This window comes from Artibeus jamaicensis, unplaced genomic scaffold, assembly GCF_021234435.1.
Source record: "Artibeus jamaicensis isolate MK-2021 breed Jamaican fruit bat unplaced genomic scaffold, CSHL_Jam_final contig_851, whole genome shotgun sequence".
Classification (NCBI taxonomy): domain Eukaryota; kingdom Metazoa; phylum Chordata; class Mammalia; order Chiroptera; family Phyllostomidae; genus Artibeus; species Artibeus jamaicensis.
Window position 1 is genome coordinate 13,539,270 of NW_026521986.1, and position 27,733 is coordinate 13,567,002.

The 27,733-nt window shown below is 55.9% G+C and overlaps 1 protein-coding gene across 2 annotated transcripts in view; it reads right to left on the reverse strand.

Moving 5' to 3' along the window:
• Window positions 1–27,733, reverse strand: part of LTBP2 (latent transforming growth factor beta binding protein 2) — an 88,029-nt gene that overhangs the window by 11,826 nt on the left and 48,470 nt on the right. For both annotated transcript variants that reach the window (XM_053673272.1, XM_037128195.2), the window contains exons 9-19: window positions 21,343–21,417; window positions 18,072–18,194; window positions 14,966–15,130; window positions 14,512–14,727; window positions 13,398–13,417; window positions 12,211–12,250; window positions 11,221–11,334; window positions 9,634–9,762; window positions 8,772–8,900; window positions 5,153–5,272; window positions 442–561 (exon numbers count right to left, since the gene is read on the reverse strand). In XM_053673272.1, the coding sequence (XP_053529247.1) occupies window positions 442–561; window positions 5,153–5,272; window positions 8,772–8,900; window positions 9,634–9,762; window positions 11,221–11,334; window positions 12,211–12,250; window positions 13,398–13,417; window positions 14,512–14,727; window positions 14,966–15,130; window positions 18,072–18,194; window positions 21,343–21,417 (1,251 nt within the window). The remainder of the gene's footprint in view (window positions 1–441; window positions 562–5,152; window positions 5,273–8,771; window positions 8,901–9,633; window positions 9,763–11,220; window positions 11,335–12,210; window positions 12,251–13,397; window positions 13,418–14,511; window positions 14,728–14,965; window positions 15,131–18,071; window positions 18,195–21,342; window positions 21,418–27,733) is intronic.

The window sequence follows — 27,733 nt, forward strand, 5'->3', positions numbered from 1 at the left end:
GAGGGAGAAGAACACCCACTGTTCCCTTATGCATTGCTGTTTGGACACTGCTGTTGCAATGCAGTGGGCCAGGAGACCCCTTCCCCCAGGAAACCCCAGCAGGGCCAGGCTACTAGCTCACACCACTGGACTCAGCCTCCTCCTGAGATGCTTGGCCCTTCACTCTCCCCAGCAGGATCTAGCCACAGAAACTTCTGAGACCTTGGATATGACCGAGGAGACGAAGTGGTCCCCACCCTAGCTGATTCAGAGAACAGAGCATCAGTAACTGATGTACCGCCATCTCATGCCCAGCGTCATCTGGGGACCCAGCTGGATCGCAAAGGACAATGGCCTCCAAACCACTTCCCTCTGCCCACCTCTTTCTCTCCCTGTGTGTGGGCTCAACCAGAGGTTGCAAGGCCAAACAGTCCTCTCGGGGTCTTGGCAAGCAGCCCTCACCTACACAGCTCCCGCTGTGGCCCCGGTAGCCCTCCTCGCAGGCCAGGCAAGCGTAGGAGCCGGGAGAGTTGACGCATTTCCCATCAGGGCAGGTGCCAGGGTGACGGCATTCGTCAACATCTGCAAAACAACAGCCCCTCCCTTGGTCATCCCTGGGAACCATGGCACATGGGTAGGTCTGTGAGGAAGCAAATCCTTGACCCTGCCCTTGGTTGGGGAGAGGGAGGAATGTCAGCTTCTGCAGGGATGGAAAGTAGGAAAAATTGAGCACTGTCCTGTGTTCCCAACTCCACCTCCCACCCACTGTCCTGGACAAAGAGAGATGGAAGAACTTTAGGAAGGGTCATTCCCTGGGTGAGTGTGAGAGGCTGCGGTGGCCACTCGTTGTGAGAGGGTGACGGAGTGCTACTTTGTGAGCTGGACGGGTGGGAACGGCCTCCATGTCTCCCTCGTTTATTGTTTTTGGTTTTTTTACAAGTGGTGACAATTACTGGGATTGTATGTGCTTGGCACAGCAGGCCACAGAATAGATCACCAGCTGGGTGACGAAGGAAAAATGGACTTCCTGCACCAGAAAATGGGGACTGACAATGACCCCCAGTCTTGGATGTGGACACGACCAGGCTCGAGGTTGGTGCAGAGCTAAGGGCAGACACTGGTAGGGTCTCTCTGCTGGAAAGAAGACAATTTTTTCCAGCCAAGGACCATGTAGAGCTCCCAGCACCCAGTTTGGGGAGATTCAGGAAAGTCAGCCAGAAAGGATGAGCCCCAGCACCACCCGGGCGAGCAGGGGCAGAGGGGGCCCGGCAGGGAGGGGGGCTGCAGTCCTGGGAGAGTGACAACGAGGAGGAGGATGGAGATCTCGCTCCCAGGTACCCCCCACGGGGCTCTCCCTGATACAACCTGGCATCATGGGGAGTCCACATCCAAGGGCCCAGGGCATCTGGCTAAGTTGGGAAGGCCATCCCACAGGGACAAAGCTCTGGGTTGGGGCTGTAGGAGGACACTATGTCCCTCCAGCCCAGTGTCAAGGCTCCCACTGATGACACACAGCTTGACTGAGCGCCAGAGGAAATGGGAGGGTTTATTTTTCCTAAATGGGTCGTTGTGACTGTCTTGGAGGAAGTCACCCACTTTTGCAGACCCAGAGGCCCTACTGGGAGGGAGGAAGACCCAGGTCTTCAGGAGGAAGACCTACTCAACTCCATATAGGAAAGATGGAGGCAGGGCCACGGGTCAGAACACAGGCTTTCCGCCAAGGGACTAAAGCCAGAGGATGTCATCATAGAACAGGAAATGGGCTCTGCAGTGGAGGGAGAAAATGGGCTCTGCAGTGGAGGGAGAAAATGAGGCTGCTGGGTCTGTAGGAGACAGGACACACGAGAGCCCTGTGAGCCAGGGAACCAGGCCTCTCCAGACCAAAATTTCACCCTGAAGGTCCAGAAGAAGAGGGAGACATTCACGGGGCAGGTGCTTAGTCAGGTGTGTATCTGCAAGGAGACACTCAGAACTCCAAGGTAACCCCTGGAGACAGGAAGATGAGGCTCATCTCTGAAAGAGGGTGGCCAAGAGCCCCTTGCTGGGGGTGGTGACACCATGCTAAATTGCTGTGAGGGCTGATGTAAAGACAGACCTGGAGGGAAGGAGACAGAGATGGAGGGAGCGAAGGATGTAAGACCACCCACCACGTTGGCCACCCGGAGACTGCGCCCAGCCCCGCAGCCTGCTGGCCTGGGCCGAGGTACCAGAAGGAGACCAGGCAGAGCTGCTGAAAATGACTAGCAACCCCTGCTTCAGGAAGGCAAGACTCTGGGGATGAAGGAGAACAAGGAGGATGCAAGGGTCCTCCTCTAAGACCACACTGGGAGCAAACGAAGTCTTCGGGCCTTTGCTGCAGAGAGGAGGCAGTGCACAGAACCCGGAGGTCTGCCCCGCCCCAAATTCTCTGGGCACACCTGCGGAGGTGGTGCACGAAGTGCCTTATGCTGGGGACTAGGGGCTGGAGGTCCTAATGCTGTTCACTAAATTTTCCAGCTCTTTCTGGGCCATGGTGGGCTTGTGTCTGCCTCCTGGTCTCCTGTGGTTGGGTATGGCCAGGCGACTAGACCTGAGTGATTTAAGGACAAAGCACTGAATTGCCTGCAACACCGCAGAGTGCTCCTTCTTCCTTCTACAGAGACTGGCCACATAGAAGATGCTGGCCATTCCTTTAGCCTGGTTCCAGACCAGCGGAACGTGAGGCAGGACACCCAGCTGACCCGTGAGGGACATGTGGCATTGGTCCAATATAAAGTTTGTTCTGTTTTGGGAGCATCTGCAATCTTGCTCCCAGCATATGTCATGAGTTTGGCTCAAATAAACTCTTATAAAGAATTTAAAAAAAAAAAACTTTACTATGTTCTAAGTCACTAAGATTGGGGCTGTTTGTTAATGCACCATAACCTCATCTATCCTGGAAGGCTGCTGCTGGCCTCCTTCCTCAGAGCCCCAGCCAGCGATTACCATGACTACCAGCGATTACCATGACTACCACACACGTGAGAGGTCTGTCAGCAGGTAGGGGAGGGAGGGAAGAAGAGCTCGGAGGCCCTTACTCTCCACCCGAGCCAGGGAGGGCCTCTTCGGAATGAGAGCCATTAGCCAAAGCAAACAAAAGGAGCCAGATAAAGAATCTGTGAAACCGGTCCCTGTTAAAGGCTCTGGCTCCACTGTCACCCAATATGCTGCCGCATTCCACCAGCCCTCTGGTGCCTTTCCCCCTAGCCTTGGGTTTGAACTTCAATCTCAGATCACAGTGTGTCTGGGCAGGTTTCGCCCTGGTTGTGAGGGTGGGAGCTAAGCCTCCTACTCGCTGCTGTATTCCTGGTCCGTGGCTGGGGCACAGCGGGTGCTCAGTGAGTGTGTATGGACCAGACAGTGGGACCATGTGACAAAAACTTCACACCCTCTTGGTGTGAGGCTGCTGAAGAGACCCCAAAAGATTCATGGAAACAGTCACTCCAGGGACCAGCTTGCCAACCTGCCCCCTACACTGGGAGAACGAGTGCTTCCCCTTTGCAGGAGGAAGCAGCAGGGTGCCCGCCTCTGTTCCTCATGAGAGTGCAGGGTGGGGAGGGTGCTCAGTCAGGAGCCAGAAGCTCAGGTGACCTTGGAGGTGGGTGGGAAACCGCAAAGCCCTGGCAGTCTGCAGGGGAATCTTACCCCTTTCCGTTGGAGCCCAGAGTCCTGGTGCGACAGACGTACCATTGAGACTGGGTGGGCTACCATTTAGACCACTCAGGCCTTTCACCAGAGACTCAGTTTAAGTGGAAAGAGTGGTTTCTTAGCTGGAAAAAGAAGAAAGAGGGAGCAGAAACTGACTGGGCTCCCGGGGTGATGGGCTGGGGCTGTGGCTGCTGGTGGAAACTTGGAGAAGTATGCAGGCTGCATCAGCCTTTCTCCCAACAGGTCCAGGCGTCTGCCCTGGGCCAGGAACTTGGCCTGACCCCCAGCCGGGGTGTGCGTCTGGAGCCTTTCCTCCCGAAGGGAAGGGGATGGTCCAGAGGTGTGGTCTGGGGCATGGTGTGGGGGATCCGGGAGTGAAAAAGAGCAGGGCTGTCAGATAGTAACACTTCCCGTGTTCCTGGAGGGTCTGCATGTGCCCGGTTGCATAGATATTCGGCCCTCGCAGGAGCCCTACACGGGCACGACAGTTCTGTGTTCAGACAGAACACTGAGACGAGCTGAACCCAGGCCTGTCTCCGCCACAGCCTGCACCCTGACACGCTCTGGTCAGGGTAAATCAGATCTTTCTAATGTCCCGGTGTTTGCTTGGTTCAATTTCCTGTAGTTTTGCTTTTCTTTGATAATGTCTAAGGTCAAACTCATAATGCTGTGATGCTTAAGTGCAGTGATCTCTCAGGTGTCTAGCACAGTACTTGGCACAAGGTAGGCACCCGCAAAATGCCAACTCCCTTCCCTCTCCATTCTCCTGGAGATGCCAGGCTGTTGGCTCTACCACATTACTGGCAACAAGAGGTTCCGCCTTTGATCATTCAGGCTTGCGTCTTAAAGGCAGAGTGCCACGAGGGAGCCATTGGGTGGGGGAGGTGACATGTGAGGAGTACAGACAGAGTTTTCTGACCTGCAACCCCAGCCAGCATTGCAAGCACTTGATACCCCAGCCTGGCAGGGAGGTGGCAGTGGCAGAGCTGCCAGGAGGTGGCACCACAGTGGCCAGCTCAAGCCAGCTGGCAATGTCACAGCAAGGAGCAGGGCGCGTTCTCTCATTCATTCAGCTAGAATTTGTTGGTGGTGTCCAACACATAGACAATTATTATTGGTCATCTAGGATATGGTCCAGTCCTAATGAGCTCACAGCCTGAAAGCTTTGGCAAGAAGGCCAAGTTGAGGCCCCAGGCGCCTCCCAGACAGAGCAGAGCAACTCCTTCTCTGCCTAAGGAGAGCACCGTGATTCACGGCAAGGGGCACAGCTGTACAGAGTGATGTTCTCGGGGCCTCGTGCACACAAAGTTGCCTGTGTTCTCAGCTTCAGTGGACAGACAGGATGCCGAAATACCACTGAGGGGATGGAAGGACTCAATATTCCCAGGTGGGTCTCTGTACACAGAAGTGGGCTTGGCATCAAGGGGCCCAGTCAAGGACAACTTGGAAGGAGCGTTGGGGACAATCAGTGCATGGGGAGATGGTGGGGTGGCACCCAGTTCCTTACCTTGGCAGTGTCCCTTCCTGACCATGATGTAGCCCTGGTCACACTCGCAGTGGTAGGAGCCCTCTGTGTTGGTGCAGCGCCCCCCACGGCACACCCCTGGCTGCTCACACTCGTCTATGTCTGCAAACACAGGGAAAAGGCCTGAGGTGGGGCCAGCCCTGCAAGAGGTCCTGGACGCCCCTTCAGAAGCCAAGGACAAGGACACCCATGCTGAGGCCCAGGAAGGACAGGAACCTCAACTGCGTCCGTGATTGGCAGGGGGCTTCTATGTCAGATCTGGGACTGACCTAGCTCCAGCCCCTGCAAACCCCTCAGTCTCTTTCTCCCAGGGAGGCTAATGTGGGGGCCCATGAGGACCCTCACAGGTGTCTCCTCATCACAGTGCAAGGGCTGGTCTTGAGGTCAGGTGGCAGTCCATAAGGCATGATCTGAAGAAGCCAACAAAGTCCCCCTCCCAATACACCCAATACACCCCCCTGTATGGGTCTGGTCCTAGAGCTCTTATGGGCCTTCTTAACGGTTAGGGATTAAGCAGCAAGTGAGAGACAGTGTGTTAGGCAGCTAAGGAACTATCAGTGAGGTTTAGCACATTGTCCCAAAGCATACAGGCGCCCTGTGATGGCTCAAAAGCACAACCCTGGTCATGCCATTCCCTTGCTGAACCCCCACCAGGGTTCCCCACTTCTCAGCCTGGCTCGCAAGGCCTCTGCCACCTGGCCTCCGTCTTGCTGGATTTGCTGATCTCCACTGGTCCAGCCTCTAAGCTTTTGTTCACACAAATGCCTCTGCTCAGTTTGATGGCCAGCAGAGTTCTCCCATTTCAGAGACTGGGTCTACTGAGCAACTCTAGGCTGCTCTGGCCCCACCGACCTCCCTGCCCCATAGTCGAATTCATGGAGAACTCAGTTTCACCCCCTCCCCCAGCACTGACTGGTTCAAACACTTCCCAGAGCCCTTATGCAGGTTAAATGAGACAATCCAGGTGAAGGGTTTAGCTCATGGCCTGTCTGGCATAAGGTAGGCACTAAGAAAATGTCAACTGCTGCTATTATTATTATTATTATTATTATTGCACAAAACCTGCCCCACAAAACCCAAGCTCCTCAGAGTGGCATGTAAGGTCTTTCGAGAGCCACCCCCCACCTAAGTCTCTCATCTTAGTTCCTGCCTCCCCCCCCCCCCCCAGCCCCAGCCTCAGGAGCTGCTGTACAAGCTGACTCCTTGGCTGGAGTGGCTTCCCACCCACCAGCTTGGCTGTCTCCTACTCATCTCTCAGGTGAGTCTCCCTTCTCCCCTCTAACCCAAAAGCCCCTTCCCAGGGTTCCCTGAGGACCTGGCCCCTAACAGAACTGCTCATTTACTTGCTTTTTCCCGCCCTGACTGTCAAGAATGTGTCTTATTATCCCTGGAACGCCCGCTGTCCAGCACAGAACTCCCGAAAGTGCACACTGTGTGCATGGAGTAACAGTCATTTGCTTGGGGACAGTTTCCTCCAGCAGCGCTCTGCAACCCTGCAGTGCACAGCGGAGTCCGGGAAGAAGGTGTGAAATGAATGCTCCTGGGCCCTCGTCTGCAGCTTCTGACCCAGCAGTACTGGACAGGCCCAGGAGCCTGCATTGTAATAACTCTCCGGGCAATTCTGAAATAACAGGCCCTCACTTTAGAAACGCTAATCCCAATGGATGAGAGCAGGGAACTCAGAGGCAGTGCCATGTTTGGGAACTTGATAAAAGACCCACAAACTGGTGGGGCTGAGATACAGTCTAAGAAATGAGGCTGGGAAAACTGAGGCTCTCTGTGGAAAAGAACGGAAGTCGAAAAAGCCTGGCTTTTAGCAAACTTGCAAAGGTGGGCTCCACGTGAGTCAAACATGCTATGAAAGGCAAAATTATAACCTTAACGAGAGAACATGAAAAAGAATATCTCTGTGACTTAAGGGTGGAGAAGAACTTCTTAAAGCCCCCAAAGCATAAACATAAGACACATAGGTGAATTTCCACGCATCAACATTAAAGACTTTTGTTATAAAAGGGCATGTAAATGAGGATAATAGACAGAGGACAAAATGGGAGAGACACAGTATCTAAGCCCAGGCAAGTGTCTGGGCTGCATAAGGAGCTCCAGGAGAGCCACAAGGAAAACCAGCAGCCGCCACTGGAAAACTGAGCGAAAGACAGGAACAAGCAATTTCCAGGTAAGGAAACCCGAAGGCTAACCTGCAAAGAGATACTCACACTTATTCATAAAGCAACCCATTTGAAATATTTAAGTCAAATAATTCATATTAATCAATTATATTATCTGAATCCTAGAAACTATAAATTAATGAACTAAAATAATGAGATATTGTTTTACGAGACTAGTAAAATTTAGACAGTGGATGTTATCCTGGATAAGGCCTCATTAAGTGGCAGCCAGACCCCACGGCAGAAGTACTGACAGCTGACCTTGAGCTCCCTCCCTCCTTCCCAATCGTTGGGTCTGGCAGAGACACCCGGACACCCAGGCTGGTATGCAGCAGAACGCCTCGCCTGGGCCAGTCCCAGCAACGCCACTCCCTGCAGCAGCCACTGCTGGCCACAGGCCAGCACCCAGGGCCGGGCCGGCAGAGAGCAGTGCCTCTGCCCACAACATCGGCCAAGGCTGCGAAGCCTGGAGAAGCCCCTTGCCCTCAACCTCTGCCCTTGCCAGCTCCAGCTCGTTGGGAGCACGGCCGCCCAAGTCACCTCCCTGACAGCCAGCAGACTGAATCGCCACTCTCTGCTTCCAGATCTCTACTGGCTGCCGCTGGCCACGGGACGGCGTCCAAGCACTTCAGGCTGGCACTCAAGACACTCCACAACTGGCCGGAGCCCCGGCCACTGCCTGCACAGACCCCACACTCCAGTCACACTGGATTTATCGTTATTCCCAGGCCTGGCCACTACTTGGCTGTCGGCGGAAATGGCTCCCTTTCCCTGCAGTTCCCTCTGCTCCCTCCAGTCCTTCCCTGCACACATAAGGGATTGTGTTGGAGGAAGTAAACCACGCTTTGGGGCCCAAATGGCTTTGATTCTGTTCCCAGGTCTGCCACAACTAGGTGTGAGGTGTCTGGGTGTTTCAGTTCACCTCTCTGAGCCCGTGTGCTAAATTATAAAGTGGGTGTAAGGATGTCTATTGCATGGGGTTGGGACGATGAGCTTCGTAAATAAAATGCGTAGGCCAGTGCCAGCTGGAAAAAGCACTCCTCTCACAGGGGTGTGTTTTCTCCCCAGTCTGCCTGGAGTCCCAGCCAGCACCTCCCAGGTCGCCCTCCTCTCCCTAAATGAAGGTATCTCCTTGTCACTCAGAATGGGGGACCTGGCTTTTAGACTTCCTCTCCAGCCATGTCCCTGGACCCTCACGCTCTTGACATTAGCCACAGTTTCCTGAAGCCTTTGTGAGTGTTGCTGCTTTTCCGATTTGTGCCTCTCATGTGTTGGGATAGGTTGGCTTCCCCTAAGCCAGCCCAGAGCCCGGGGGCTTGGATCCCTGGGCCCTGCACCTCCCACACTGCAGAACTGTGACGGAGTGCGTGGATCCGCTTCCACTTCCACACTCTTGGTGGGGTCCTGTGCCCATCCCAAGGGCAGGGGCTCACCTTGGCATCCCTGGGTGGTCCCCGAGGTGGCTGACGTGTAGCCAGGGTAGCAGAGGCAGGAATAGGAGCCCACATGGTTGACACAGCGTCCTTTTCCCAGGCAGGGGTCCCTCAGACATTCATTGTCATCTGAGCACAGGGAGGCGGGGAGGGAGGTCAGGGAGGTCTTTCTCTGGGCACCTGCCAGCAGCCTGCCTGTGCAAAGGGCTGGACAGGGATGGTGCTGTGGGGCAAGGAGGGCACAAGGGAGCAGAGGAGGCTGGAGAGATGAACTGTTTCTAAGGCTGGGCATCATGAAGCCATCCACCGGGCTCACTCAGGCACCAAGGGCCCGGGCCGCTGTCCCACACCTCCTCCCTGCCCCATGGCCCCCTCCCCCAGTGGTGCCATGATCACTTCCTTTCTCCTTGAAGGCACAGTGGCTGTGTCTCCTTTGTTTAATATTGTGGGCAGGGGCAATCAGGCCCACACATGATGATTTGTCTTGGCCCCCAAACCTCTCCCCTAAGGGTGGCCCTGGTGGAGACATTTACGATGACGGCAGACATTGGTCCACTCTGCAGGTAGCAAGCTGGCTGGTTTGAGGGGTAGGCTGAACTCAGGCCTGTGGGCTTCAGGCATGGGTTGGGGAGCTCTGGGGTGGCCTCCCACTCTCCTGAAGTCCTGAAGACTTGTCATATGCTTCTCCCAGAGATTGTTCTCTCCAAGGTTAAGGTCAGGTTTGTCCACAGCGACTGCACTCCTCCTCAACCCACACACCACCCAGCACTACTTGGACCTTCTGCTGCGTGGACTCTTTCCCCAGCAGCCCTGCCTCCACCCACCACGACACTGAGTGTGCCCCGGGCTCCGGAGCGAATACCTGTGCAGTAGGCCTGGCTGGGGTGCAGCCGGTAGCCGGGGCTGCAGAGGCACCTGTACCCATCTGGGAGGTTCACACAGGTTCCGGGGCCACAGATGTTGGTGGCTCCAGAGGCACATCTGTCAGTATCTGTTGGAGACAGAGCAAAGCAGAGGCTATGGCAGGGTAGCGGATGGGCAAAGGCAGTGGAGGAGGGTGGTAAGAGTGTGGGGGGCAGGCCATGGGGGACTCAAGGGACCCTCATGCCACACTTGGTTGGGCCTTCCCACATTCACACATACAGCATGGGCTATATAAGTCCCTCCCACCCCCCCACACCCCCAGATGTCCCCCAGGGCCCTGAGCCCTACCGGAATGAAGCTTGAAAGAGCACACCACTCTGACCCAGACCAAGCACATTCCAATGATCCATGTCCTGAGTCTGAGGAGGGCTTGCCCTGCTGAGGTCTCCAGCCTGACTGCTCCCTGAATACGGGCCCGGCTCTCACCCCAGTGCCCAGCAATTCCTTTCCCTGGCTAATCCTGCCCATTTCCCCTAGACAGACAGACAGATCTGGTGAGCGGGGTGCTTAGGGAGAAGTTCTAGGAGAACGGGGGAGAGGGACTGGGGCCCACTAGGCAGGGTCTTAAATGCCACACTGAGAGGTGTGAGCAAGGGGGTCGTGCCCAGGGCGTGTGACCAGAGCTGTCTCTGAAAGACCACGCACTCGTCTTGCCATGCCCCTCACTCAGAAGGATGGGACGGAAGGCACACGGGGCCGTGGAGACCTGCTGGAACAGTTTAAACAAGGACCAGTGTGGGTGGTATGGGGTAAAAAGCGGAGACAGACAATGACTTCAGAAACAATCTGGAGACTCTCCAGGACTCGGGGTGGAGGCTGCACAGAGGACGGAGAGCAGCTTTACGAACTCTGTCCCCAGCACTGGAAAGGCGCCTTGCACTTACGGCACACAGAGCGGACAGGCCACGGGCTGAATGACCGATGCTTTCGGCCCCTGCGTGCACTCTGATGTCTCAGCGGGAAGCCCTCTCGGCCTGGGCACCCCCGCCCTGACCCACAGCCCTGAGGTAACCCTGGAGACCCAGGGAAGGGCTCGGGATGTGGCCTGTGGTGGCACAGTGGGGCTTCACAGCATTTGCTAAATCAGACCGAACTGAACAGGCACACTGGCCCCTTTGGTAGACTATCCTGTTACTGGCATGGCTCCCAGTGTCAGCCTGGGGGCTCCTGGGGGACAGCCCGAAGTCAGCCCTCCCCGAGGAGGACGCTGCCCGCTGCCAGGGCACGCAGATGCCTCAGGGTCACAGTGCAAGAGCCAGGCCCCTGGGGCTCCGAGTGCTCCCCGTCCTCTGGAGGCCCCCTGGATTCTCCAGGAAGATCTCTGAGTGAGACCTTCCCCAGGGTGTCCCTTCTCTTTCCCCTTCCTGGCTGGAATCATGCTCCATCAAGACCCCTGTGTCTGCTAGGGCACCCCTCGGTCTCCATGGGGTGAGGTCAGGGGCACTGAGCTCGGGGGGGCTCATCTGGCCTACAGCCCTGGGGTTGGCTCTAAGTGGTTGCCCCTCACAGGGCTGGCTGTAGGTACCTGGGGGGCCCGGGGTCACCAGCACGTTGGCTGGGGTGGTCACTGGTTCTTCTTCCCGGGTCCCTGGAATCCCAGGTCCAGGCAGTGGTGGCGTTGGTCTTCCTGTGGCATCTTCTGTAGGGAGAAAGGGGAGGGGGAACAGGTGGGCACAGTCCCTTGGCCACCTGCCTTCCCACCAGGGACAGTGCTCCCTCTGGAGATGCTGGCAGGAGCCCTTCCCTCGCCCCAGCTGTTCCACCTCCAGGGATGGAGCCTAGGGCGGGCCACCCCTTCTGCCTCCCAGCCTCTTGAGACTTGACCTGGCCCTAGATGGTGTCAGAGAACCTGAGAGTCCATCAGATCTTAGGCTCATCCAGTCTCACGCTCCATTTCACAAGCCAGAAGATGGGAGCTGGCAGAAATGGCCACTTGCCCGAGGCTACCTAGCTCCCCGGCCACAGAGCCAAAGCCGGGTCTTCCCCACTTCTGCATTCTTCTGTTTACAAAGCGCTTCACTGTTTACAGAGCCCTGCCGCGAACACCAGCACCTCATCTGCCTTGGGAGGCAGCAGGGCGGGTGTTAGTGCCCATTTTCTACCAGAAGAAGCAGAAGCCCAGCTCTCTGACTTAGGAACAGTGCTCTGTCCCCAACCCCAGCGACCGCCCAGCTGGGCTCTGCAGAGCCCTAACTGTTCCCAAGGGAAGACAGGCACTGGCGGAAGAGCTCTGGGGACCGACTCCTTGCGCCCACCGCTTCCTCTTCAGTCTCCTGTACGTGCTGGGTGGCTCTCGGAATGCGGAAAGGACGCTGTGGTCGGGAGACTTGCAAAGCATCACTGTGCCTTGCTGGCCTAACCAGCTCCATAGGTGCATGGAGGTCACATGTCACGTTGTCACGTGTGACCTCATCTGCTTGGAGCCCTGTGTGACACACGCACTAAGGCCACTACGAGATGGTCTCTCCTTCCCTGCTTCTCTGTTAGCTGGGGGCCAGTAGGAGGAGGGACTCACCTGGGACCCAGGCAGGTACTTGGGTAACACTGGCTGTGACCTGCACAGAAATAAGAGGATGTTTCTCTTGGCTCCTCTGTCACCCTGTGACACACTGCCTTCCACCCGGCTCCCCGCCCAACTCACTCACCCACTCACTCACTTTTCCATTCACTCCCAGAGCTGATCAGTGTGTGGTACGTGCTGGGTGTCCTACTAGGCACTTCCTGTCTACACCTAATTAATCTCAGCTGCCCTCTGATCGTCGGCTGTGATGACTAAAGGGACCCAAGTATGTAGTGCACCAGCCAGTGTCACAGCAGCCAGTGTTGTAGCCATGCTGTGACCTCAGACACAGCAGCAGAAGCTCCAGAGGTTAACTAGCCTGCCCAGTGTCACAGGGCCAGTGACATGAAGCTGGGGTCCTAGGCCCTACCTGCTGTCCCTCCCCACAGCCCACGGGCAGAGGTGGACAAACCCTGGGGACCAGGAGGAGGAGGATGGGCTGAGGTGGACAGAGGACTGGAAGTGGAGCTTTGGTCTGGAGAGATGGCACGTGGTCCTCCAGAAGGAGAGGCAGCTCCTTAGAAAACTGGTGTTGGGGGGCAGTCGGGTGAGCAGGCTGGAGGGGCGGGGGACAGGGAAGGGGACAGGGAAGGGACCGGCAGACTGGCGAGGGAAGAAGCAGATCGCTGTTCTGGATTGCTTTTCTAGGAGAACGCTCAGCTCTTTACAGGGGACCCCGGGGCACGGAGAAGGGGCGGGAGCCCCATTTCTCAGTGAAGTGGTTCGAGGCAGTCCCCCCATGTCCCCATGAGCCACTCATAGAGGAGACCTTGGGGTTTAAGCAAATCAAGCTCAGAAAGTGCCTGATTTGAAATTAATCCAGACTCAGTTCTAGACCTCATCTGCTTGAGTGACAGCCCGAACAGGAGACGTTCCTACTTCCTTTCTGAAGGGGGCCACAGACCATCCCAAACGAGAAAGCTTAGAAGCTATTTGACCAACAGTAGCTGTTGTTGTTAATTTCTTTAGGATAAAACTGAGTGTTTGGCTCAACCCTCCCCCTTCAGCATCTCTCCAGTGAAGTCCCACATGCCATCCTTCTCCCTTTCCTCCCTCCCAGGACACTGCCCTGCAGCCTCGGTGGCCATGGGTCCCCATCTGTGCCATGCTTGCCCAGCTCCCCCGTGGGGGGACTCACTCACCTGGCCAGCCTGAGAGTCACCTGGGAAGGAAAGGTGAGAGCGTGAGCTCAGGGAGGACAGTTTGGCTGCCTTCTCCCCTCCACCCACGGCCAGGGCTGTTTCAGTCTGTGACCTCCTGACCTTGTCCCCAGCAGGTCAGTGGGGGAGAGACCTCAGACTCTTCTTGCCTGCCTCTGTCCCTCCTGCCCCACGGAGAATGGCCACCACACATCCCAGACTCTGCCGACGAGGTGTGTCCCAGACCTGCTTCCCTCTAAGTCTCTGCTGGCAGGAGCCCCCGCCCACCTGATTCGGCCCACCCTGTGGGTCCTAGCTGTACCTCTCCTCCTCACCCCGCCACCTCCTCCCTCCCAAGCCTCCAGTCACACCCATTCACTCCGCCCCTCGCCCGGGCTACAGGCCAGGGGGACGGTTCTAGGAAGGAGTTGCTGCTGGCTTGGCCAGTGTCCAGTTCCCATGACAACTCAGGCTGCCCTGACTTCCTTATCTGTTTATTCCAGGTGCCTGGAGCAGCTATGGCCATCTCATAGTTCCCCTGGTCCTAATGCGTCCTTGGCCTCCTGCCCGCTGGTGTTCCCAGTAACCTGGGCCTGTCTTCTGCACGGTTCGCCAAGGGCACCTGCCAGGGGTGCCCAAGCCCGGTCTCCTCCCAGCCCCAGGCCTCCTGAGCCCAGGGACGCTGAGCTGGAGTCAGTGCTCTGACTCTGCGGCCGGGTTGGGGGTCGATAGCACCCGGGCTCCCCAGGATCCACCAGCCGGCTCTTTGGGCCTTGCAGCAAGCGCCAGCCTCAGCTGCTGCGTGGCCGGGGGCGGAGGTGGAAAGGCCCGATCGGCTGGGGTGGGGGCTGCAGTTGACCTCTCCCACCTCCATCAGCAACTCCCTGGGACGTGGGCACCTCTGGACCCCAGGTGGGAGAGGAAGGAGTGAGGCGTTCCTGTCATGCCAGGTCGGGAGAGCAGGTTCCCAGGCTGGGTGCTGCTGCTCCAAACTCCCTTTCCTGAGGCTCCAGAGAGGAGACGCTGTGTGTCCAGGATGAACTCCCAGTGGCTCTGTGAGGTGTTGTAATCCAAGGGGGAAGGGGAACCCCGCAGGCATCTCCCCCAGCCCTGATACCTTTGTCGGGGATGGTCTCGGCCTCCTGCCAGGTGCTGGTGACTTCCCTGAGTGGCTGCCTCTCCACCGGCCGGGGCAGGGTCCCCTCGCTCTTCGGCCCTTGCTCCCTCGAGGGCCTGGCCAGTTCCTCCTCCTCCGCTTTCCTCACAGTCAGACGGATGTCTGAGCTCGAGTAGGTATAGCCATGGCCGGCAGGGCAGATCTCCCTGAAGGACTCTGCAAGGCCCGTGGTCAGAGGACATGCTGAGAGGTGCTGCTCCTGCAGGAACCCAGGGCCCTCCCTGCCCTCCCTAGGGGGGACTGGGCTCCTGAGGCAGCAAGGACAGAGGGACTCCAGGTTGGGTTAAGGAGCCGAGTGGGAAGGAAGACTGGAGTCCCCGTAGGGGAGAAGGACCACTGGCTCAGAGGAAGAAGCCCCATGGGGGCCAGAGCTGAGAAGGGGACCGAGGGTTACCTGTGCCAGGAGAGGGGCATTTCTCACACTCGCTGCCCCATGCTTTGCCTACTCGGCTACAGCAGCATATCTGCTTGGTGATCCTCTGGCTCAGAGGCAGCGTGCAGGTGCTGGGCCCCAGGGCCCGGTAGCACAGGCCCTGATGCATGGAGACGGCCTTGTCCGCTGCAACAGACACAGCAGGTGGGGCCGCGCCAGTGGCCCGGGGGAGGGGAAGCACAGCAGAGAGGGCAGAGGATGGAGGAGGTGCCAGTCGCGTGCACTCTGACTGGCCTGGCCAGTGTCACAGCCTGGGCGTGTGGGCCCTGAAAACGCTCACAGGAACGTCATGGGGCGGAACAGCTGTTGTGGAAGCTTCAGCACCTCCTCATGTTACCTGGTTGAGGGAACCCCTTACTCCCACCCACTTGGAGAATCTGACAGCGGGAAATGGGGGTGTGCCTACTTGTCCCCAGGTGCTAAATGGTAAGTGATCCCCAAAGCCCGACATGGGCCTGGCGTTGGTGGGGAGCAGTGGGCTCTGGGGGCCAGTCTCCCCGGAGAGAGGGGAGGAGGTGAGAACCAAAGGCCTGAGGGGGCCCTATCAGGACAGGGACTCTGCCACCTTTGCAACCCAGGCCCCCTGCATGCAGCAGCAGCAGGCAGACGCTCAGTACGTGCAGACTGGGCTGATGGACGGCAGGATCCATGAATCAGAATCCAGTGGACTGCAGTGAGTGCGAGCGAGGCTGGGTTTCGAAAATAACAGTGCCACCTCCATTGTCCCCTTGCTTGTACTTTGATAGCAAATATTGTAGGTTCTCCTATAAATTACCTCAGCAGAAGATGAGGTCATGCCTCATTGTAAGGGACTGAAATCTTTAGAGGGCTGGATGAGGGGGCACAGGGTGGGGTGAAGGGGGCAACACTCGACACTGAGGATCTGATGACTCTGGGGATTCCTGGCCAGGACCCAGCAGCCCAAGTTCCACTCCCTGCTCCACCCTGAGCTCTGTAACCTCCTGGGCCTTGTTTTCTTCATGCGTGAAATAAGGGTGATGATGACGGTGACCCCATGGGTGGTGCATGCCTGTCCCTCACATTCTGGTAGCGGCCTCCTGTGTTTCCGTGGGATCCACCCCCCCATTCTTGGCGCCCCCCCAACTTCCTGGTTGAAGGAGAGCAGTCCTTGTCCCTGGTCCCAGGGACTGAGTCAGGGGTGGGCGCTTGGTAAGCAGGCCCAGTGATGATAATCAGCTTCGGGACTGCTCCTGAATTATTAGAAAAGAGATGACTTTTATTCCCCATCCCCCCCCTTTTTTTTTTTTGAGTTTACAAAGCTGGGAGGATGTAGGCCCGAATCATCTGGTGGGTACCTTTGAAGGACCAAGAAATCAACCCGGAGGAAAGAGAGCAAGAGACATTCTAAAGACACCGAGGGTGCCTGGATCCAGCCAAGCCTGAGGCACACCTACCTGTAGACCTCCTAGTTGTGTGGACTGAAGAATTACTGTTTCTTAAGGTAGTTTGAGCTGGGTGTCTGTCACTTGTAACCCAAAGGCACCTGACTAATACACCTTCTTCACAGCGACACGTGAGAAGAGGCCTTGTCAAAGGTCATGTGTTATACACAGGTCATTTGTCGGTCAGTCCAGGAGCCTGCGTCTCCAGGTTTGATTCCTGCCCCACCCCCGCCCCCCCAAAACCAACAACCAACCAGATAAAAAATAATCTGCCTCCCGCGGCCACTTCCCTTTGGGATGCTGTAGGGAAGGCTTGGTCACGTGAAGCCCCAGGGCAAGGCGACACCGCTGGGTGTATCAAGAGGCTCCCCAGCCCAGAGGGGCCGCGGAGCTGTCCTCCCAGCCCTGGTCAGGTGACAGGAAGGAGAGCAAGGCTCAGACGCTTAGTCTCAGCACCCGCTTCCTGGGGAGAGGAATCATCAGAGGCGGCTGGAAGGGGTAATACTAAGGACAGAGGGAAAGAAAAGGGCCACCTCTGCTTCCCTCTGCATGAAAGGTCTCTTTCTGGCACCAATAAACACGTCACTTCAGACATTAAATACGCCTGCCTAATAAAGGGCTCTGGGTGTGGTCAGCTGTGGGGGGAGGGGGGGGAGGGCGCGGTGGGGAGGAGGAAGAGCCGGAAGCCCCTGGAGGCCTTGATTATATGTCCCTGTCACCATGAGCTCCTCCTGAGAGCAGCCTGGCAGGTCCTCCCCAGCCTGGGCCCCTCACTCTCTGGGTGTCCCCTCTCCCGGGAGAGACACACTGGGCAGAGTCCGCCCTTCCCACAGGTGCTCCCTCTGAGTGGCACTGTGGGACGTTCATTCTGTGGTCTCCTCAGACCCAGGACCTCGTGGTTTGCAGACTGAGGGCTTAGCTAGCCCCAGGGAGCTCTGCTGAGCCAGGGTGGCTGGCCAGATCTGGGCTGTCCCTTGGCAGCGGCCAGTCAGGACTGGCTTTATTCAGCTCTGGTCAGACCTCACTGCCCCAGGAAAGCCCCGTCTGGGCCTGTCAGCCTGGGCCCCTCCCCGCTGGAACCCACAAAAGTCAGTGGAAACAGCTGCCTGGGTGTGCACGCACGCACACAATGCTAATACGACTCGTGACATGTACGTGCTCACAGACGCAGACACACTCAGAACCACGAGGGACTGCAGGGTGATGGGAAGGCCCCGGGGTCAGGCCTCGGCGGCATTCAGGCTGCAGACAGGCCCTTTCCCAAAGGCCTGCACTAAGTGAGCAGGCGGCCAAGCTCAGACGCTGGGAGAGGCAGCCACCACTCAGCCAGATGTTAGGGCAGAAGCAACACCGACCCTTCCATGGCAAATGAGGTCACGAGGGGCCAGAAATGACTAGAGGGAAAACAGGAGTAGAAAATCCCAAACTGCCAACCCCCCCCCAAAAAATGCCTAAAGCCCAAAGTGCGGTAGCAGCTGCCTCTGTCCCATCAGGAGGGGACAGATCCAGTTATGTACATGGGGCCCAGTTCTAGGTTGAGTAGCAGACACTGGGCCAAGGGATGGAGCCTGGGGGGAATTTCTGCTCTGGGCCTGGCCCGTGGTCCCTGAGGGTCCCATCTTACCTTCCTGTGTCCCCTACCCCTGCTCCCCGCCAGCACTCACACACACAGCGGCTCCTCGATGGGTCCAGCATGAGGCCGGGCCTGCAGGTGCACAGGTAGCTGCCCCTGGTGTTCACGCACTCCGCGTCCGCGCACAGGCCCAGGGTCAGGCACTCGTTGATATCTGCGGGGTGGGAGGAGATGACCAGGGGCCTGCCCCACCACGGCCTGACGCAGGGCAGGGCTGGGGCAGAGATCTTCCAATAGTTCCTCCAAGTAAAAGGACAACAACCAGGGAGCTGCCTTCTATTAACTCGATCCCTCTCTCTGTGCCTCAACTTCCTCATCTGTAAAATGGGCATAATAAGAGTAAACTACCAGATGGGCTGGAATAGGAGGATAAAACAAGATCAACATGGCAAATCACTTCCTTGGTCCTGTGACTGGTAATAATAACCGTAATAGTAAGAGCTAATGTTTTCTGAGAGCCTATTGCATGTGATGCCTCACTCAATTTTCACGATTTTATCAAGTAGGTTCACACGTCTTCACCCTATAGGTGGGGAAACTGAAGCTCCGGGAGTAAATTGCCCAGAGTCGCTCAGGGGTAAGCGGCGTGCTGGGATGCAGACAGGGCCAGCAGATAAGGGGACAGTGGGGCTGGAGGGTGCAGAAAGGGCTTCCCAGTCCCTCCCATCCAGCTTTCCTTGGGAAACCCGGAAGCATCTCTGCGGAACCCAAGGTCTGGGGAACTCATACGCAGTGAGCTGCAGAGGGAGGTGCCCCGACCAGGAGGGGGAGGCAGGTGCTGGGAGGCAGAGGGTTAGGAGGGCAGGTCTGCAGGCCCTCCGAACACCCCAGCCTCAGGCAGGCCACTCCCCCACCACCCCCGCCCGTGAGCAGGGGACACGCAAGCCGTGCCTTGGATAAGGGAGCTCCATGAGCTCCCTCTGTGATCTCAAAACTGTTTCATGACAGAAGCTTCTCCCTGTGAAGAGGAGACCCCGACTCTCACACTGTCAGCTCCAAGAAGTCGCTGCCCCACTGGGCAGTGTCACCTTTGTTAACCGTGGTGGCAGCAATAATGGTGAGTGTGAAGATGTGTGAGGGGCGTCCACCGCCAGGGCCAGAGGCATCATCGGAGCCACCCGCTCACCCACAGGCTTTGGAGGAATCGGCTCTGAGCACAGAAATGAAGGGCCTGAGCCCTTGAGAAATTGGCTCTGACCACCTCCCCCTGGTCAGGATGCCCTCCTGGGAGGGATGGCTGGGGAGGGACGCTGATCTGTGTGCCTCCAGACTGGCCAGAGTGATACGTCTGAACACAAACCTGACTTGCTTCCCCTCTTCTTAAGCTTCCGGGCTCCCTACCACCCCATTGGGAGCCCCTACACCCTTGCATGGTACCCAAGGCTCTCCGCCATGTTTCTCTGAAGCCTGTGGGTGAGCAGGTGCATTGATGAGGCCCTGGGATGCCTGCGTACCTGCTGTGTGCATGCAGGCTGAACCCCAGCTGGCTTAAACTACTCCTTCGAGTATGCTCGTCCCAGCTCCTAGAACCCTGTGAGCTGGCTAGCTCTCCCCTTTCTTCAAGTCTAGGTCAGGTGTCCTCCAGTCAGGGAAGGGCCCCCGCTGAGTGATCCCATAGCACCCAGTGCTGTTTTCTGCCCAGAGCGTGTCTCTTGCAGTGTGTAATTGTTCAGGTGCTTGTCTTCACCTGGCGTGGCAGCGAGGTCTTGGCCCTCCTGGGTACCAGCACACGGCACAATGTACACAGCTCACAACCGCACCCCAAAATCACCCGGTGGGAGTAGGGGAGAGGGTGGGGGGAGAGGGAGGTGGCACCCATGGGTGCAGCGTTGGGTGGGTCCCTTTGCAGACATGAGACTACCGCCATGGATGTGGGAGGGGGAGGATTCAGGGGCAGGGTCTGCAGGGAGGGCCCCTCGGCGTCCCGTATCCTGCGGACTCCGGGAATGGAGGGCAGAGCTCATGTGAGATTCTGGAAATAACTTGAACCTCCTGGGCTGGGAAAATTGCCAGGAGGAGAGGCCACTGGAGACAGTTTAAATATGAACAGCCCTCCTGCAGCTCCAAGGGCAAGAGTACAGACAGCTGTCCACACCCACTGCCCACTGGGCCCTCAACCCACCGCCCCAGAGGGAGGGGGACCCCAGGCTGGGCTGGGCACATGTCGGCCCTTTTGCCTGGTCCAAACTCCTTTTCTTTCCCACAGGCCGGAAATCCTCCTGGGGCCTGGCGCCCCACACGCTGAGAGCCCGGCCGCCCGGGGCCTCCTCAGACTCCACAGCCCTGAAGAGGCCTCCGGGGGAAGGTGCCGAGGAGGCCACCTGGGTCACCCCCTGTCTCTCATGCAGCTTCACCCAAAGTAGCCACAGAGACAGCAGTGCATCCAGCTCTCAGAGCTTTCTGAGGCGGAAGCTGCCTTCGTTCCTCACGGACCTGTCAGCCCCAGAAGCTTCTCACAGCCTGAACGGCCCGGTCACATCACACCTGCGGCCAGGCCCACAGCCACCCGGGGCTCCTCACTCAGAGCTTCAGCTGGGGAGTGGCAGCAGCCACCTCCCTCTGTGAAGCCTCCTGGGCCCCTCTGCCATCCTGGTCCCACTCCCCACCCCCACTGGAACTCCCTGTATGACAAAGCCATAGCTGAGCCCCACCTCCCACCCTTCTGTCCAGAGGCACCCCTGGGCCTTGTCCATCTGGGGGATCTGTTATGCAGGGCACCCTGGGCCCAGCGGATCTCCCAGAGCCGGTCAGCCAGGCCCGCAAGGCCAGGGGTTGTGCTTCATGGTCCCTTCTCCTCCACCTGTGCCCTCCCATCTCCCCCTCCCGGCAGTGGGATGAGGCAGGGAAAGCCACTGATGGGCTTGGCTGGAGAAGGTCCACAGAGGTCCCCACTAACTTGGGCTGACTGGATCTCCCACCTTGGGGTCAAAAGTCCTCCCATTCCAGGGACATCAGCCCAGGTGGTGAGTGGACATCTGGAAAGTGGGGCGGCACCCTCAGACAGAGCACCATGAGTTCCTAGAGAAGTGCCTGGCCCAGGTCCCAGAGGGGGCGGGTGGAGATGGGGTGGGGGGCTGGGCTCAGCCGCAGGTCCCTCCTCAGCTTGCTCTGTTCCTATCCCCTGACTTCCTCGGGCCTCGCAACCAGCACCCCCAGAGCTCCTCCAGGTGGGGCTTAGAGGTGCCCAGTGGAGACCACGCAGGCAGTGCCCACCGATGAGGCAGGGTGAGGGGGCAGTCCCTGCGTCATCAGGCCTCTGTCATTCCCTCCCCCCGCACAGCCTCGGCCCTGGTCATCCTTACCTTGGCAGTGAGTGAGGTTTAGTCTCTTGTACCCCTGGGGACACTCCAGCTGGCCATTTTCAATCACTGGGGAGGCTGGGGAGTGAAGACACAGACAGGTCTCAGTGAGGGCCCTTGGGATCCTTTGTCACCCACGTGAGGAAGTGGGGTGCGGTCTGGATGTCCGGGCCACTCTGTAGCTGCGAAACCCCATTTCTTAAGCCATCACCAGCTGTGCCAAGCTACTTTCAGTCTACCTTGCTCTTAAAAAAATGACATGAAGTAACTATGTATCTTGTATATAATTATAGTATTATACAGTTTATAGTATACTATATTGATGTAATGCAATATCCCATATGATTGAACACCTTTTATTACTTTTAAAAAACTTTTTGTTTTGAAGTAATTGTAGACTTGCAGGAAGTTGCAGAAAATAGTTAGTACCCGAGTATCCATCACCCAGTTTCTCCTAATGGTCACATCGTACATAACTACGGTTGTTTTATTGGTTTTTAACCATCTGGATACAACAATTCACACCCTGGCTTAGTCCAGTCTATTTTGATAGTTGGTTTTAATGCTGCTGTAACTGACAACATGTCCTACTCAACATGGAAGAAACTCATCAGTGACTGCGCTTATAAAACCATGACTTTACTTTTCACTCACATTTACCGGCCATGTGATGCTGTTGAAATCTGGCAGCAAATTTCCATCTTTCCCGCAGGGAAGTCAGTTTTTGTTGTTCTTACAAATTCTAAGTCAGAAAACTCCAGTTTTCAAGTTTCTCAAGTATGAGAATGAAGGCAGTTTACGGCATCCCACAGTGAGGAAATAATTCTCTGTATTCTGGTGCTGATACTTCTGATTTGATTTCACAACACCCCTTTTACTTTGCACAGCAATAAAAAACTACTTATGCTACATGAGAACAGGGGCAAGTCTGTTACTTTGGGGGGACAGACTAGTCTGTGGACCCTGTCGAAAAGCCCCACCAGGCAGCGTACTCCGGACAGCCACCTGTCATCACAGAGAAAGGCGGCAACTAGGGACACCCATCTTCTTGTTTTTTGAAAAAGAATAGCTCATCGTTAAGTTTGACAATTCCTCTACCAAGAAGGACATAGCCAGCCATTTTCAAAGGGTTCAAGGGATTTTGGCAGGCATGGTTTGAACACAAAGTTCCATAAAGATACCGTCCTATAAAGGTCTTGTTCTGTACAGTTGACTGCATGATGACTCCCTGCAGCGCTCTGCCGCCTTCTGGCTTTGACTCCTTTGCGGGGACAGCTCGCCTGTGACGTCTGGGCTGAAGGGGTTTCACACTCGGCATTTCCATCGTATCGCCGAACCACACGCTGTGTCTGCAGGTGCACTGCCAGCGCTTTGTTCTATTTCGTTTTGTTTTAATTCAGGAATTCACTTACTATCGGGAATATGTGTCCTCCAGTTCATTTTTTCTTTCGTGGCTTACAGAAAAAGATAGTTCTTCATATATTTTATCGTTGAAATAGATTCTTGCAAATACCAGAAGACATGTTAGAAATAGCTATACTTTCAGTCAATGGTACAGCAAAGTTTGAGTGTCTTGGTGTTTTTAATTTTTTTTTTATCAAGACAGCTTCAAGCCTGTCATTAGGTGCTGTCTCAGGGCACGTTATACACCCAAGGCAAGGCCTGTCAGGAACGACAGCAGATATAAACCATAGTTCACGTGGCCTTCTCGGTCGGTTGGATGCTGGCCTCCAAGGCTGATTACACGGTAGAGGGGAAGTGTCAGCTTAGCATATTTTTAATGATTACTTGCAATTATGTCATTAGTCTTATTTTGAACCCGGTTTCTCTGCAGGGATCTTTGAGTCGCTTCCCCACTTGGTGAGGTTTGCTGAGGTTAAAATTGGACAACGCAGTTGGAAAGCCTCGTCTGCCACGCACCGCCGTGTGCTGTGTGCTGTGATGTCCCAGACAAACAGGGGAGGTGCCCCCGTTTCTTGCAACCCCACTCGTCCCTGCCTCTGTGTGTGCCAACCATGACAGGTGGCAGTCAGACAGACAGACCATTAGTAAAGCGTACTTTTTTAAGATTAAAAAGATGTGAACATAAGTTGCACTACCTGCCCCTGCTGTGGAAAGCCCCACTCAGGGCCTGCCCGTCACTCTGTGGGGGACTGGGCTCCAGCACCCGAGCTGTGCGAGTCCGAGTGGGGGGGCAGGCATCGCCACTCCTGGCAGCGCCCCCAGGTGCACCTCTCAAGTGCCCCCAACACACGCTGGCTGGCGCTCCCCTGTTGTTAACAGCACATAACACGGCAGGCTGTTCGCTTGCCCCTCTCCCCCAATAAAGTGCAAACTCTGGGAGGACGAGGACCTCGTCTCCTTCACTGTCACCGTGTCTCTAGAACCGAGCACAGTACATGGAGCAGTACGGATGCTCAGTCAAAACTGAGTGAATGATGAGAGCAAACCCTAAAGCAGAACTCACTATGGTCCAGGCCCTATTATGAAAACTTTACACACATTACTTATTTCATCCTCATAACAACCCTTGGAGCTACTTACTAATACTATCCCCATTTTACAGATGAGCAAACTGAGGCACAGAGGGGTTAGGAAACATGCCCAAAGTCCCCCAGCAGGAGGCTGGAGCTGGGATTATGATCCCAGGCATTATCCCAGGGGGTAAATTCTGAACCATTCCTCTCTATTGTTTCCCAGTAAGTAAATGATTGAATTCATGGCAAGCCTGAGGGGGTGTCCAGGCTGAGGATCATAGGGTCGGAGGTCACAGGAAGATGCCTGCCAGAAAGAAGCATATCACCCTTTCTGGGAGTCCTCCCTCCCCCCCCTGCCCCCTTCCCATTTTTCCTTACAAGAGATCAGGAGAACAAATGGGAAATTAAAAAAAAGACAAGGAGCCCTGGCCGGGTGGCACGGTTGGTTGAGGTGTCATCCCATACGCTAAAAGATTGTGGGTTCGATTCCCAGTCAGGGCACGTACTGAGGCTGCAGGTCCAATTCCTGATAGGGGCACATACAAGAGGCAACCAATGGATGTTTCTCTCTCACATCGAGTTCCTCGCTCTCTCTCAAATCAATGGGCATGCCCTTGGGTGAGGATCAAAAACAAAAGAAAACAGAAGGATGCCCAGGGGGAGGCCAGAAGAGCTGATTAGAAGCTGGGTATGTGCTCCCCAATGTCCATGGCCGAAGTGCCAGATCAATAAAGGGATGATGAAGAACTCTACCACCCCCCGGGGCTGCTCAGCCAGCTCAAGGGCCAGTGCATAGGGAGCGGAGGATTTGGGAGAAGTGGGGAGAGAGAATGGCTGCTAACCCCGATTTCCACGGGTGCTTTGAGGAGACACTGGGAAGATGCAGGTGACCTTGCCACTGGGACTCTTAGACCCAAGGAGGCCAAAGCAGCTCCTGAGGGGTCAGCTGGGATCAGCCTGAACTCCAGGGAGTCTGGAGGACACAAAATGCCCGAGAGTCAAGTAGGACACACAAGCGTAAGGAGACCCGGGCCACCTGGGCCTGGCACCCAGGTCTTCTGGCCCCCCTCCCCAGCTGTCCATTCACTGGTGCACCTCAGCCTGGGCCCAGACCAGGGAGGAAGCAGAGACCCCCGGCTGCAGCCCACCCCTGCCCTGCTACCTCTCTCCCTTTGCTGCTGGAACTCCCAGGAAGGCCTCAACAAGAGCGAACTAATTGCTGGAGACAGTTTTGGCCCTGACTCCATGACAGAGCTCGGGAAGGAGGTGGAGACGTAAGCCTGGCCACATGGCTCTTTATAAGCCAGGGCTGTCTCAGCCTGTGATGACAGACGGCTGCGGCAGGGAGATGTGGAGGGTCCCCTGCCACACACCCCTCTGCCCAGAGGGTGCACACACACACTGTCACACATACCAGATGAGGTGGATGAGGTCGAGCTCGGTGTGCAGGGGCATGTGAGCAGGCTGGAGCCGAACCCCAGTTTGCAAAGTGCAGGCAGGAAAGCTGGAGAGAAAGTTCTATTTCCCAGAGTAGTAGGTGAAAACCGGTGGGTGCTGGGGCAGGCAGACCTGCACCCAATTCCTGGCTCCAGTCAGAGTGGTGGGACCTGGGCACATTTCTTAACACCCTTCAGTCTTTTTTAAAACTGATTTCAGTCTAATTTTTTCATCTGTAGAAGTGGGGATGGAAACTCAACTTGGGGGTTGTTGTGAGGACCCACTAGATGGAGGTGCTCAGCGTCAGGCTGAGGCTAGCATGGTGTCTGCCACAGCCTCTGGCTGCTCCCCAAGGCGCACTCCTTCCTCCCTTCCTCCCCTCTCCCTCCTTCCCTCCCTCCCTCCCTTCCTTCCTTCCACACAATCTCAAGAATAGCAAACTGGTCTGCAGCTCCTCACTGGCTGGAGAGACCTGGGCAACTTGCTTAACCTCTCTGAGCCTCATTTGTTGTATCCATAAAATGGGGGTGACAATTCCTTCCTGGGAGGGTTACTGTGAACACTGAACAAGCATGTAAAACTCTGAGCATAATGCTTGTCACATGTTGGTAATTACCATAATGTTCATTATTCCAGATTGTCCTCCTTGGTGAAATCCTAATGGATCCTCCCAATACTGTAGACATTCCAGCCCAATTTGTGCTCTGACTGCTTCCTCAGGGAGCACTAGAGCCAAAGTGGGCGCCTTAGTCACCACAAACAGTGCGGTGGAGAGAGGTCCAGCCAGACCCCAGTTCAGGCAGGTGCCACCCAGCCACCCTGCCCCGGTCCCTTCCCGGCGCTCTCCAGGCCCAAGGTACCACATGCTGGGGACAGCCCTGCTTGTGCAGGGAGGGCGCTAACATGGGTCCAGGCGTAATTCCCAGGATGCTTTGAGCCTCATGGAAGAAGCTCTCAGAACATCCCCAAGCCAAAGACACACTGCTTTTTTCAATCCAACAACAGAAATTCTGAAGATTGCATTTGTTTAAGGTCAGGAGACTGGGCGTCTCACCCAGAGTCCCCGGGAAGAGGAACTCCACCCCAGCACAGCTGTTCCCCACACTGGGGTCCTCAAGTTTGGCCAACGCCAAGGGCACCAGGAGCAGCACAGGAGGCAGTGAGAGAGCGGTTAGAAGCAGAGGTCTGGAGTTGCGTAGACCTGGGTTTTCAGGCCCAGTGTCCTCATTAGTGAAAGAAAGGTAGTAACACCTGAAGCTACTAGAGATATTGTTGGGATACAGTGACATGAGGAAGCACTCTGCATGGTGCCTAGCGCTTATGAAGTGCTCTGCACAACAGTGACGGTGATGACAACGGTGTCATTGCTGTGACCTGCCTTATGTTTCCCTCCTCCAGCCTGGCCTCATGCCCCAATCACCCTCACCTGTCCACCCTCCACCGGGGCGGCATCACACACCTGTGTCTGTCACATTCCTTTCAGGACCTGATAAAACAAAGCCAGTCCCAAGCTTTCTTTACATTGAGTATTTCAAATAAATTTTTGGATGTATATATAAACTCTTCACCTTCAAAAATCAATTTCCTTCCCCAACTCCTTCTACAAACCTTCTACCAAGGTAGGCACACTCCCTGGGGCGGGGAGCTCACCACTTCTAGACACACCCCATTATATTGCTGGGTGGTTGAGGTTTTTTAAAAATTCAGTCTCTACATGGCTGCTTCTTTATATCCTTAGTCACGGGAGGTCTGTTCAGCTGTCTTCAGATGGTTCTCCAGGGTGATTGTTCTACCATTTAGTTGTAAATTTGATGTGGCCATGGGAGGAGGCAAGCATAGCATTTACCTGCTCTGCCATCTTGACCAGAAGTCCCAGCTGCAATTTTTAATAAGCTGTTCCTTACGCTCAGTTTCGAGTTGAGCTCTGCTTAGCAGAAACAGCCACACACCAGCTTTGCCCTCCTGAACGGGATGAAACAAGCCCACCCACCTCTCCCTAAGACTATGCTGTCAGTGCAACTCTGTTAACTCTTAGGCCTGGGCTGCAGATTGCTGCCCTGCCTGTCTACTCAATCCGGACCTTTCTTTTTTTAAACAAAAGTGTTTCTGAGATGAGTGACCTCATCTGAGGTCACTATTTTTTTTCATTGCTCTTTGAGAGAGAAGAAAGGAGAAAGAGAAACATTGATACAAGAGAGAAGCATCAATCGGTTGCCTCCCATAAATGCTGAACCAGGGATTGAACCCCAAACCAGACATATTTTCCAACCAGGGATTGAACCCACAACCTCTCAGTTATAAGATGATACCCTGACCACCTGAGCCACACTGGCCAGGGCACAATCCCGCTCGTCTTGAAGGACATTGTCCTTCTTGGACACATAACTCATGAAATACAGCCCTGGCGTGCATCCTCCTGTCTGTGAAATTATGGCTCAGGATCCCGATTTCTGTTGTCTTTAGGCTTGGCCAGGCTTCCC